The 14,436-nt window shown below is 37.9% G+C and overlaps 1 protein-coding gene across 1 annotated transcript in view; it reads left to right on the top strand.

Annotated features, from left to right (window-relative positions):
- Positions 1-11,715, top strand: part of fmn2b (formin 2b) — a 120,195-nt gene extending 108,480 nt beyond the window's left edge. Inside the window, exons 18-19 of the mRNA XM_034017474.3 lie at positions 7,448-7,529; positions 9,277-11,715. Coding sequence (XP_033873365.3) covers positions 7,448-7,529; positions 9,277-9,303 — 109 coding nt within the window. The 3' untranslated portion in view covers positions 9,304-11,715. The remainder of the gene's footprint in view (positions 1-7,447; positions 7,530-9,276) is intronic.
- Positions 11,716-14,436: the final 2,721 nt, after the last annotated feature.

The raw sequence follows: 14,436 nt of genomic DNA, 5'->3' as shown, positions 1-14,436 counted from the left end.
TCAAGAAATTTCTAGAAATTGTAGATTTCCATTGGGGTATGTAAACATTTGACTACAATGGTATGTACTTATGCCCATCTCCTTAATATATCCCCTTAGCTTGGGGCATGCAGACCTAGTGGGGGACAATAAGTAGCTTTATACTGCACAATGCTATGTTCTAACATGCAATAGTTCTATTTTTAATTCAGCCTATGATGGTAGAAGACACTATGTGATGCTTACCGGGAGTTTGTTCTTTTGAACTTGAATTTCCCATAACTCTTGCCATATGGTTAGTATTAGATTTAATCGATTGCATTAAAATTCATTAAGAAGTGGAAAGCTGGTGAAATGAACCAAATCTATTTTTTGACCTGAGGAATAAAAAGAAAACTAAAAGAAAATTGTTGCCATTTAGTATGATGACTGCATTGATAAGTTGTAAAGTAAAACAGTTAAACATTTAAAGTAAACAAATAAAACAAATGCAAATTGGATGCATAATTGATGCCTGTGGGTAGGAATAGTATATGTTGAATTCTGAATTTTAATCGTAGGTTTAAATTATAGAAACAAAATCTAACATTCCCTAAAAGGAAAATGTTTAATTCCTACATACTGAAAGTCCTACATTTACAAGAATATGAGGAGGTGGTTTTTGTAGAATGTTGAAAGTTTGAAATATTACGAATAAGAAAGCTAAAAAAATAAACATGTGCAAATGTATCGGAGGGTTATGCATTTATGAAGATCTCAAAGGTATATAGCAATGCATAAATCTAATTTTTACCTTCAGTAAACCAGTTATTTATGTTTAACAGTATAATCAAATATTTTAAGTTTCAACATATATGCTATATTGGGAGCACAATTTGAAATGTTTCCTTTTTATACCGTAGTACATAAGATGGTTATTTTCCTAATACAATTTAATGATGAAAGTCTACCAACTTTCTTCATGAATAACTATAATCTTACTGTCAAACTTGGTTTTAGTGGCATTCTTCTAAATGTTCTAATATATGTTTTGTAAGTGTTCAGTGACTACCTCTAGTTCAAGTTCAGTATTTCTTACACACACTCTTGCTTTTTTAGTCTGTCATACTAAGAGTGCAAGAGAAAGTACTCAACTTGAATTGAGAGAATCTTTTTGGGTGTGCGGACCCCTTCTGAACCTTTAGCTTTCCGCTGTAGTGTGGCAATTGATAACTGTGCCATCTGGGAAATTGATTAACTTACCTAATGAGATGGCTGGTGCTGTTTCAGCGATGTCACAGCCTGAATGTCTGGTTCTAGTGATAACAGTTTTAGCCTTAAAGTCTGGTTCCATATCCAGCCTAATCCGGTACTTTAGAATTCAGCCCAAGAAGCGCAGAATATGTGGTGGCAAATGACGTCAGGTACTTTGACTGCCTTGTCGGACAGTTCTGGGTACTCTGATTGAACGTGTAACCAGAAGTCAGTCAGATTTTAGTTGTGTGAAGACTAACTTTAAAGAGCTGTGCTTCCTCCTTTGATGTCAAGTTTGTGTGCATTTCACTGTGAACATTCACAAATGGGTTTCTAATCCACTTATTTTTGGAGTCTGGGTTACTGTTTCGTTTCTAAGTGGCACTGAAGATTAGCTGGTTTTAAACTTTCGTTTTGACAACACCACGTAACATACAACACAGCGGCTGCAGCTCCTCTTCGCTACCCATTCAAGTATATCTCATTTCCAAGTATGTATCGCTGTACTTGCGCATTTTGTGTTTAGTCTGTCTCTCTTGCCGGGTTTCACTTGATACCACTAATGGTGGCTCGTGACTTGTGTGTATTTGTTTATTTTTTTTGACAGGGGAGGCACAAATCACAGAATAGGTATGCTAGCTGGTGTGAGGAGGCTATTTTTTATTTTGTTTTCCCGCGGACCACAGGTTAGGAACCACTGATAGATCAATAAAAAAAGACGAAATATTAATGTACTGAATCTGTTTATATAGAACCTGTTTAGAATGATCTACACTCTTAGCAAAAAAGTGTAGTTGCTGTGGACAGGTTCTTGCCATGCCAAAAACTTTGTCCAACAGGTATGAGATGGCTGTAACCCCACCCTGTGGAGCTTGCAAGGTGTCCATTGATGGTGATGGAAATTCTTAGCCTGTATGAGTTTGTGACACCTTTACTGGAGGTTGTATGAGAATGACAGTTATTATTTATTTCTTAGCAGACACCCTTATATAGTTGTTACAAAATACCACAGTACAAAGTATTGCATTCTAAAATATCACATTACAAGTTATCACATTGCAGAATATCATAATACAGATAAGAGCAGGTATGAAAGTACAAAGATCAAATTCAAGTAAGAGGTTACCTATAAGAGTAAAATCAAATACAAGATACAGCAAGTAGTTATAGTTGGGAGCAGTGGTTGAGTGCGGCAAGGTATGGAGCAGTTCAGTGCAAGTACTGGTACAATTGGGTGCCATATAGTCCAGTATGGTCGAGAGTTGAACACAGCTATTCTGTCGGTCAGGTCTCCCATACTGGCCTAGACATACTGGAGCATTCGTCTTTTTCCCCCTATGTATTAGTTAGACTGGGAATAGCATAGCTTCTCAAGATGGGTCCCTGCAAAAGTTTTTAATGTCTAATGAAAGAAAAGTGGTGCAACGGGAATATCTAAGTGAGAAATTTTAAAGCAGGAAAAATCAAGCATCATGTTAATTGCTTTTGCCTTTTTACACACTACAAAAAAGGGCATTAACAGTTTCTGCTGGTGACTGATTTACTGTATAAAGGAAGTGTCCCAGGTTCTGGAAACCATGAAGTGAAATAAAATGGCCCTTTTAAACAGTGAAATCTGTGGTTTAAGCCTTCAATAGAAGTGGCTGTACTTTTAATCATCGTTATAAAAACTTTTACATAGAGCAAATGAAATAAAAATAAAAAAACGGTACAATATATATTCTGTGCACAATGTGTGCGTGTGTGTGAGCTTGTACAGTAGAAATGGCAAAGAATTCTCAGGATTTATAATAAACCTAATGAATTTTATTAGTAAAATTCCATCACCGGTGCTAGCCAGCGAGAGCCCTTTTTTTTCCCACAAGGTTAAAACGAGGCAAACATTCCGGCTTGTGCCTTCAATGTACTAATTAGGAATTATTATAATCAAAGGCTAAAATTTGGTAGAGGGATCATGGATGCTTCGCTAATTGACGTCTCCTTCCAAACATACTACATTAAAAGACTGCATAGGCAGAAAAACTGAATAAAAAGCAATGTTGAACGAACTCCACAGCACGTATCTTTTTATCCATACGAGCTCATTCTTCTGTATCGGAGCAGCTGTTTCACTTTGATATTTTAGCCTGTCATTAGCACATCAGCTTTCCAGAGGAGACCTTGTGAGGCCAGGGTTTGACAGCTGTGTGCCCTACTGATACTCCAGTGATTCAAATGCCTTAGAACAACATGGCATTAGAAACATTTGTGTCACTGTCAGACATAAGGGTGTTGTGTTTCAGCAAATACTTTGTTAGCCCTTAATCAGGATGTCTGCGCCTAGCTGCATGTGTGTGGGTTTGCAGTTACTACTGCCAGTATCTAAACCCTTAAAGAATCCAAGCCTGCTGTCGGTATGTTTTCATTTGTCAGTACGAGTAGACATTCGATTCAAGTGTAAAGGTATCTCGTTCCGAGTCCAGTCGGAGCCACAGTGAAATGAATCTGTCTGCCACTGGTACTGATTTAGCCAAAATGATTAATGTTTAGTGGCAGGCAAGTGGTTCTCTTCTCACTGGGCTGAAAGGTGGGAGGAGAGCTTTCCCAGCATTGATAATGCACACTGCGAGGCTGACCCATAGAGCTGGAAGTTGGATACAAATGATTAGGACAGCAGAGATGTCTGGTTTCTTTTCGCTGCATTTCTGCCAGGTCTTGATGATGATTCATCTTGGACGTTAGGCTTGTTGTGTTGTTCATAAAGCAGTAGCACTCGCAATGGTCTCCATAGACTGCATTGTCAGTAAAACTGGTGGCTCCACTTGCTGTATTCTAACAGGAATGGCTAGCGGAACGGTTCATTTTCTATAATTGCCATAGTTAGTTTATGTGTTTGTTAGACTCTATGCGTTTCTTCATTTGGTATTGCATTTAGCGTTTTTGCTTTTATAATAGAGGAAAGCAACCTTCAGAGTCAAGCATGACCTCCTTAAGAAACCTCTCATATTTGGTTCTGCAGTTCAGAGCTGCACTTGCAGTATCAAGATGCGAACCCATGGCCTTCTAAGTCCAAGCTAACATGATGGCATATCATTTAAGTACTGAAGCAGATAAATGTGGGTTACCTAATAAAGCAGTTATTTCATAACTTAAAACTACTGATGGTCTGGCTCTTACAACTGGAACAGAGCCTTCTGACTAGTCTACATGTCATAGCTAGACAATAACTCTCACAAGTGTTTTGCATGGTCTGGAGAGAGTGCATGGTCAACAGAAAGTTATCTGTTTAACAAAGGTCTTTCAGCCTGTTAAGTCATTCATCCTGTTTTGCCAGGGTAAATAATCTAATCTAATGTTCTTTATACTTTTATTAAATAACTGCCCCCCCCCCCCCCCTCCAATGATAAGTGCTGTCCAGCTATTGCATTGCAACATGCACAGTTTGCATTTCTACAAGAAATACCATACATTATTTGTTTGAGCATAATAGAATAACTAATAATGATATTGAAATGTACCTTCTGATTTCCAAGACGACAGTGCTGTATATAAGTTAAGCTTCAAGCATCACCTGATTTTAGTTTATATCAATAAGTTGAACCATGTATGGTCACGCCCCCAAGCACCACAAATGTATTTTTTGTTTACGACTGCAAGTCGCCCTGGGTAAGGGTGTCTGCTAAGAAATAAATGTTATTATTATTATAATAATAATAATAATAAAAATAATAACCAACAGGAGTGGTTAAATACTTGACTGTTTTTTCAATGGTCGTTTTTTTTGTTAGTTTATTTCCATATAAATTTTGCAGCTCTGTGGAGAAAGGGGACAGAATAACTACAGTCAGTTCTGATCAGCAGCCAGCTAAACAGTTGGCAGCAAATTACTGCATTAATAACAACACATGCGCCGCATTACTGTAAATGTATTTAATTGTGCGTCGGCCTCACCACCTCTCTAACCAACCTGCAATCTCTAACTGGCAGTCCTGGGAATGAAGCCTGTATCCTTCCGAGCGGAGAGGCCAACATGGTAATGTTGAACCCTCTATAACGTCGCATTTGCTTTATTTCCAATTATGGCGTGGAAACATCCTGAAATCTCTAAAATAAGGAATGTAAATGAAATGTGCTTCACTTATTATAGTAGAGGAAAGCAAGGATTGAGTGAACAGAATAAATATATTGGGCATCTGCTTATCAAAGAAGGCATAGAGGTTTTGAAAGTGCTAAGCTCCATCGGAAAGGAACTAACTAGGTTAATAACTTCTGATTTGCAGAGAGCCGGCAACCTTGGTGTATGGAGTCCTGTCAGATAATATTATTATGCAAGTGAATATAATAACTTCTGCTCATCACTCTCAGGAAGGCTGAAACAACCTCATTTAAAATGTGCAAGGCAATAGAGTCTTAAAGGGGATCACTGGTAATGATTGTAAACAAAGACGGGGGGGGGGAATATGATGAGCGCAAATGTACACGACCTGTTTCCTGATTTACGGCGGGGGGGGGGGGGGGGGAGTGGAGTGCAGTTTTAAATGAATGAACCACTGGCTGCGACTGAACATTCATCACTGGTATTTAAATGAAAGCAAAGATTACTACCAACACAATTTTCTATGTTTTGTTACTACTATTGTCCTATTACTGTATGTAGCGATATTACTGTATGTAGCAATATAAATATTGCATACTCAAATATGTTCTTAGGTCATAATGAAGTCATGGTTATTATACCATACTTATATATATATATATATATATATATATATATATATATATATATATATATATATATATATATATATATATATATATATATATATATATATATAGAATGACCGATTTATTTCTTTATTTTCCCCCAATTTGGAATGTCGAATTATATTTTTTTCTCCTCACCGTAGCGAGTCCACACACGGCACGGACGTTCTGAAGGCATGTGAGCGTCCGCCGATCTCACAAGCCTAAAGCCAGAATCGCTTTAATGCCGAGCAATCCAGAGCAGAGGTGGGCGGGATAGCGATCCCAGAGAAGAGATCAGCCCTGCTTTTTATCCACTCTGAATGTGCTCGGTGTCTGGCCAGTAGGGGGTTGCTTCTTGTGCGACGAGGAGAAGCAATCCCTGCCGGTTTACCACCCCCCACCCTGGGCGCGTCTGAGCCAATGTGGTCCCCAGCAAAGTTCGGCCTCTTTGCACAGCCTGGACGCGAACTGGCGGCGTCCAAGACTGTGTGACTCCTCCTGCGCTCCTAGCAGCAGCGCTTTAACTGGATGAGCCACTCAGGGACCTACTACTATGTGTTTTTTTAAGTCTGGTTTGAACTGTGATTTTTGTTTTTTAGTCAGTAAAACAATAGTAGGTTTAATGACCCTATGATCTGGGCTGATTTGATTTGGCTGTGGGAACAGATTTGTTAAGAACTGTTTTCTCTGTATTGCAAGCCAAATAGCCTGAAAAGGGGAAAAGTGCTTGGGAGATTAGAATATTTTTTTGGAAGCAGATTGACCCTTTTGGCAGCTAAAACATACCATGGAGCAGTGTAGTATCTGGTTGGCAGTCGTTTGTTTTTCTATTTGATTTGTGTATTATGATATTTATTTATTTTTATTTATTTTATTTGTAACTGGTTGAAACCGAAATACTTAATTCCAAGTGATCATACACCATACAGCAATTAACTAATATTGCTCTGTTTCTATTGTACGGTGTAGATATCCATGACCCCCTCTCTCTTATAATTACATGTGCCTATGAATTGCATTTATAGTTTTTGCTTTTATTTTATTTACCTTTTGTCATTATCAGTGTTACTCATTTTGCTACCTGGTCTTGAAATCATGTGTTTGTGACCGTTTTGATTGCACCGAATTGTAAACTGAGTAGAACTTCTATTAATGGACAACAAATGCCATACCCCCAAGCACCACAAGCCAACAAGAGTGGTTAAATACTCACTAATATCACTGTACTTTATTATTATTATTTTTTCTCTTTTCCATACAGGGTTAACATCATGTGACTTGTGTGACCTTTTTTGACTGTTCCTTTTTATCAATTGTGAAAAAAAGGAGAAATGTTAAAAAATAAATAAGCAGGTATAGTCGGCTAATTTTGAAAGCTCATAAAACCAGATGGTTTCTCAATTTATAAAATTGCAAAACCTCACAGGTCTGCAGTACTTACTTTTCAGTACTCGATGTCAGAATAAAAATCCTAGAAAAGACGACTAATCATTGCTTTCTCTGGTTTCAGACTGAAGGAAGCAGAGGAGTGCTTCAGGCAGGCTAAAGAAAAAGCGTCCTATAATGTTCGACCCAAGCATGACTCTGGAATAGTAAGTAATAAAGTAAACATGTACATTTGAATTGATATGGGATTATATTCATTTAAATGCACAATTATTAATAATATTATATATAGATATATATATATACACACACATACATACAGTGCCTTGCAAAAGTATTCAGACCCCTGACCAATTCTCTCATATTACTGAATTTCGTTCTGTTTGATATTTTATTTTAAAACACTGAAACTCAAAATATGTTGGGAAATATTTAAGAAAAATAAACTGAAATATCTTGCTTGCATAAGCATTCAACCCCTGTGCTGTGGAAGCTCCCAGTTTCACACCGATGAAAGAAATTGCCCTAACAAGGACACAGTTACCTTACCATTGGCCTCTTCCTGTGAACCATTAAAGTTGCCGTCACATTTTCTGGATAAAAACCCCACTGTTGAAGGATCATTGGTCAGGCTGTGAATCTGAAGGAACATGAAGACCAAAGAGCATTCTACAGAAGTTGGAGATAAAGTAATACAAATGCATAGATTAGGGAAAGGGTACAAAATAATATCCAAGTGTTTGGATATCCCAGTGAGCACAGTTGGATCAATAATCAGGAAGTGGAAGCTGCATCACACCACCCAGGCACTGCCAAGAAAAGGCCGTCCCTCAAAACTCAGCGCTCAAACAAGAATGAGACTTGTGAGAGAAGCCACAGAGAGGCCAACAATCACTTTGAAGGAGCTACAGAGGCTGGGAGTGGAGTAATGGTGCACCAGTCAACCATATCAAGAGCTCTGCATAACACTGGCTTGTATAGGAGGGTGGCAAGAAAGTACCATCTGAAAGCATGTCTGAAGTTTGCCAGAAAGCATGAGCTTGACCCAGCTGCAATGTGGGAAAAGGTTTTGTGGTCAGATGAGACCAAGATAGCGCTTTTTGACCAAAACTCAGAGCTATGTGTGACGCAAACCTAACACTGCCCATGCCTCAAGACACACCATCCCTACAGTGAAGTATGGTGGTGGCAGCATCATGCTGTGGGGATGCTTCTCATCAGCAGGGACTGGGCATCTTGTTAAAATTGAAGGAAGAATGGATGGAGCAAAATACAGGGAAATACTGCAAGAGAACCTGCTTCAGTCCGCTAAAAAACTGAAGCTTGGGAGGAAATTCACCTTTCAGCAGGACAATGATCCCAAGCACAAGGCCAAAGCAACATTGGAGTGGCTCAAGAACAAAAAGGTGAATGTCCTACAGTGGCCCAGTCAAAGTCCTGATCTCAATCCCATTGAGAATCTGTGGCAGTATTTGAAAATTGTGGTCCACAAGCGTCGTCCAGCCAACCTGAACAACCTGGAGCAAATCTGCCAAGAAGGATGGGCCAAAATCACTCTAACACTGTGTGCAAAGCTGGTACATACTTACCCCAAAAGACTTAAAGCTGTTATTGCAGCGAAAGGTGGCTCTACCAAATATTAATGTGTGGGGGTTGAATACTTATGCAAGCAAGATATTTCAGTTTTTTATTTTTCTTAAATATTTCCCAACATAAAACCAATGTCACCTTACAATAATTGATTTTGAGTTTCGGTGTTTTAAAATAAAATATGAAATAGAACAAAATTTCAATGTACCATTTGTAATTCAGTAATATGAGAGAATTGGTCAGGAGTCTGAATACTTTTGCAAGGCACTGTGTGTGTGTGTGTCATATATATATCTGATATAGGTGTATGTACCAGCACATTCATGTGTTTTTTTTTTTTGTTTTGTTTTTTTTTAAATACAGAAAGCAAAACTGAGCATGAAAATCTGAGTTCCTGTCTGCAGAGCATAAGAGAAAAAAAGCTTATGACAAACTTCCAGAGGAGCATTTCAACTGATAAGGAAACCAACATTGTTTCAGACACTGTCACTTGGCTTCCTTTTAATTTCTTCACCATAAGAAGTATTCTCTTAGTGTACATTTTATGGACAAGTTAGCCTTATCATCCGAATCCTTTGTTTCAGCAGTCAAAGACACAGGTACGCTTGTGGTGAATGTCATGCTGCTTTTGTGCCCTTGACATTGGTAAGAAAGAAAGACTATTTGGGGCCTTAAGTCGTAAAAGGAACATCATTTTACATACGTATTGAGGTTGAAACACCCTTCTGATCAAGTGTTAAATGAGACCACAGTCTGACCTACGAAGCGCTTCGATATGGTTGCCCTCCCGATGCAGTTATTGCCTGCTTTTCTCTTCCAGCATGAATATGTTGAGTGATGTGCTTGGTCTTTAGACCAAGAGGAACTGCGTTCAGCCTTGGAGTCACTTGAAGTTTTAAGCAGCATCAGTGGATCTGGTTGTAGCCAGTATGAAAATCAAAGCCGTATGTTAAGATCATATCTGTGTAAAACATGTATATAAGTCAGACCTCATTACGTATCACAACACGGAGACCTTGTCTTACCGAAGGGTATTGTTCTGTTTAAAATGTTGATCTTGGTATAGACAATTGCAGTAACACTTAGTTATGATTATGATGAGAGTAGAGTGTGCGTGTTTTTTTTTTTTTTTTTTGCCATGTGGTCAATTTAATATTTGTATTTTGCTTCCAACGAAATGGGCTTTTCATAATGAAATGTAATTTTTTTTTTTTTTTATTTAAGCCTCAAGTTTTAGTGCCAAGTCCTAAAGTGTTTCCCAAATTTGATTTATTATGGTGAACTGTTGGCCATAGCCTTTTACAGTAAAAGGTATTTGTATTTCCTCTTGCCCAATTAAGCCTAAGCATTACACCTTGCGAGGTAGGTACAATCTCAGGACTTTTCCCAGTTTTCAAACAATATACACATTTATTATGTTAACATGAGGTCAAATTTTATAAATATATGTCTTTTGGCAAAAATATCAATTAAATTGGAATATTTATTTTCATAACTGATTTGTGGTAAGTACAGCAGTGAGGCAGAGGAACCTTGGTTTGAGTTCCGTTCAGTTGTAGTAAAATTCCAAGCAATACTTTGTTTCTTTGCTGAACGACATCCAAAAGCTGAAGCTACTATGACAGTGACATTTTATACCACAGTTTTACTGATCAAATTAAATGTTATCACTTCTTTACCTTGTTGTATTATGTAGGTCACAGTTTGATTGTGGGATTAGTTTGCTGGGCATATCGAAGCACACGAAACAGAGGGGTATATTGAATTGATCTAAACAGCGGCCAACATAAATACTGTTTTAAAATAATTAAAAAGGACCCAGGGTTATAAAAAATGAGTCATCCAAAAGTACATATTTGTTACTTTGTCTAAATTGGGAAGGTTTAAAAAAGAAATGACAGTATTTAAATCCAATACTGTTCAGTTTAATAGAATATACACCCTTGAATTTATGTACAATTCACATTTCACCAGTCACTACTGCATTTTTATATAACTTGCTGAAATCATGTTTCTTCTAGAGTGGGATATGGGGGTTCAATAAGGGTGATCTTGGTTAAAAAAAAAAAAGACAACTTATGTTTTTAAAATGCTATAAAATAATATTCCAATGCAAATTACTTGCCATGGTTTTTGAGAATCTGAATTCCTATGGGAATGCAAATACCCTAACTTGTGAGGCTAGCCAAGTTTTTTTTTTTTTTTTTTCTCTAAACTGATGTTTGCCCACCAAAGGCATGTTTTAATAAATAAATAAAAACACAATATATTGATGCCAGTGGTTGCTAGTATTTGGTTTGGGCAATATGAAATATGCTATACATATAAAATAATTAAATAAATAAGGATTTCCAACAGTTTGTCCATGATGGTCCTCCCATTTATTTAGGATTATTTATTTATTCATTTATGTATTTCTAACAATAGGTTTAATTGGTGATCATTAGGCCAATGTTATTTTTGCCTGTGCTAAATAAACATCTTCTGGAACATATATACAGTAAATTACATTATGGTCTTGTATTACTTTGGGTTACTAAAACTATATATTTTAAATGCTATATATTCTATGATTTTATTGATGTAAAGTAGTATTAATTATGTTCTTTTTCTTTTAGTATGTATTAAGCATGTTGCTTTGTGTTTCATAGCTCGCCTGTGCCCTGTGTAGATCAACCTGATATGCTTGTATATGACTTATCACCATGTGCAATATAATACAATGGGTTTCTATTTGGACTTTTTTTTTTTCAAAACTAAATTGGTTTATATGAAAATAAAATAAAATGAGAAAATAAAGCATCAATGTCTTATTGCAATTTGTTTTATGAAACCTAGTCATTCTATCTCATTTGATGTCCGTAGTAGTGCATCATTGCTGCACACTAGTCTTTTTTTTCCAAATGCATACAAGTCCTGTATATCATATATATATATTAGAAAAAAGGACATCTGTGCACTGCAGTGCTTAACCCCAATGAGGTGCCGACCACAAGGTAATTTTATATTAAAACAAAAAGTCTGTTTGGGCTTACGCTCACTTCTCAAATCGATCCACCAACCTTGAAGATTTTCTTCATTTTATTAGTTAAAACATGTTTTTACTAAACAGAGCAAACAAACAAAAAAAGGGTAGTAGAACTACGTGTTTCGACACAACAGGTCTTCGTCAGGTTCACAATGTTGAAACGCGCTATATATATATAATATAAATTTCAAAAAATATAGTGCCGTGAAAAAGTATTTGACCCCTGTCTGATTTTCTGCATTTTTGCATATTTTTGGCACTGAATGTTATCAGATCTTCAATCAAAACCTAATATTAGCTAAAAGGGACCCTGAGTGAACAAATAACACAAAAAAGTGATACATATTTCATTTATTTATTAAAGAAAGTTATGTAACACCCTATGCCCTCGTGTGAAAAAGTAATCACCCCCTTAGACTCAATAACTGGTTACGCCACCTTTAGCAGCAATAACTGCAACCAAACGCTTCCTGTAGTTATTGATTAGTCTCTCACAGCGCCGTGGAGGAATTTTGGCCCACTCCTCCATGCAGAACTGCTTCAACTCCGTGATATTTGTGGGTTTTCGAGCATGAACTGCTCGTTTCAGGTCCTGTCACAACATCTCAATGGGGTTTAGGTCTGGACTTTGACTAGGCCATTCCAAAACTGACATTCTCCTGTAGAATGCTCTGATCGAGAGCAGAATTCATGGTTCCTTCAATGATGGCAAGGCATCCCCAAACCATGACACTACCACCACCATGCTTGACCGTTTGGTTTGAGGTTCTTACTGTGGAATGCAGTGTTTGTTTTTCACCAGACATAACGGGGCCCATGTCGGCCAAAAAGTTCCACTTTTGACTCATCTGTCCATAGAACATTGTTCCAGAACTCTTGAGGATCATCCAGGTGCTTTTTGGCAAACTTGAGACAAGCATTCATGTTCTTCTTGGTGAGCAATGGTTTCTGCCTTGCTACTCTGCCATGAATCCCATTTTTGCCCAGTGTCTTTCTGATGGTGGAGTCATGAACACTGACCTTAGCCGAGGCGAGAGAGGCCTGCAGATCCCTGGATGATGTTCTAGGGTTCTTTGTGACTTCCTGGATGATTTTACGCCTTGCTCTTAAAGATTTTGGCAGGATGGCCACTCCTGGGAAGATTCACTACTATTCAAAATTATTTTTTTTTCTTTATATATATATATATAAATTTAGTTGTTGCCAATTAATTTTTATTTTCTCCCAATTTGGAATGGCCAATTTATTTTATTATGTTTAGCTCACCGCTACCACCCCTGCGCTGACTCGGGAGGGTGAAGACGAACATACACTGTCCTCTGAAGCTTGTGCCGTCAGGCGACCACTTTTTTTCACACTGCAGACTCACCGTGCAGCCACCCAAGAGCTACAGCGTCGGAGGACAACGCAGCTCTCTGGCAGCTTACAGGCAAGCCCGCAGGCGCCCGGCCCGACTACAGAGGTCGCTGGTGCGCGGTGAGCCGAGGACACCCTGGCTGACCTAACCCTCCCTCCCCCCGGGCGACGCTCGGGCCAATTGAGCGCCGCCCCCTGGGAGCTACCGTTCTCGGTCAGCAAAGGTATAGCCTGGACTCGAACTTGCGACGTCCAGACTATAGGGCGCATACTGCACTCTACGCAAGTGATTTTACTGGATGCGCCACTCGGGAGCCCATTACTGTTCCAAATTTTCTCAGTTTGGACAATATGTCTCTGACTGTGGTTCGGTGGAGCCCCAGAGCCTTAGAAATGGCTTTGCAACCCTTTCCAGACTGATAGGCATCAACAACTTTTTTCCGGAGGTCTTCAGGAATTTCTTTTGTTCATGGCATGATGTGCCTCTAGAACCTGTGTGCTGATAACTTCACTCTGATGGTAGGGGCCAAAGTTAGTCAGATTTATATTGGGCAGGGCTTGCCCAAATCAGGCCTGGTTGTTAACCAAAGTACTCAAACAGCTGACCCTAATTACCCCTTTTAATTGGGTTGAGTTAACTAGGGGGGGGGGGGGGGGGCAATAACTTTTTCATACCTAAAGATTGCATGTTTGATTACCTTGCACACCAAACAAATGAAAGCAGCACCAAACTTTGGTGTCATTTTTTCTCTCAGACTCCCTCTATATACTACTACAACCCACAAAAAAATCTGACCAAATACAATGTGAAAAATGTGCAAAAATGGCACGGCACTGTATATATAAAACTGCAGAGTACAATATTGAAGGCATATGAAAAAAAGTTGTTTTTGTTTTTTTTTAAATGTACACAAAATGTTTAAAAGATTGTCAAGTTGTTATTTATTGTTATTTGAATAACAAGTTTACTGCACTGTGTTTACTTTTCTTTTTAAACATCTGAAGGGCTTTTGCCCGAAACTTCCTGAAAATAAGATTTTTTTAATCTTTTAAACTTTTTGTGTACATTTTTAAAAAAAAACTTTTTTCATATGCATATATATATATATATATATATATATATATATATATATATATAT

This window comes from Acipenser ruthenus, chromosome 6 (genome assembly GCF_902713425.1).
Source record: "Acipenser ruthenus chromosome 6, fAciRut3.2 maternal haplotype, whole genome shotgun sequence".
In the NCBI taxonomy this organism is placed as follows: Eukaryota; Metazoa; Chordata; class Actinopteri; order Acipenseriformes; family Acipenseridae; genus Acipenser; species Acipenser ruthenus.
This window is presented reverse-complemented; position numbering and strand designations above follow the sequence as displayed.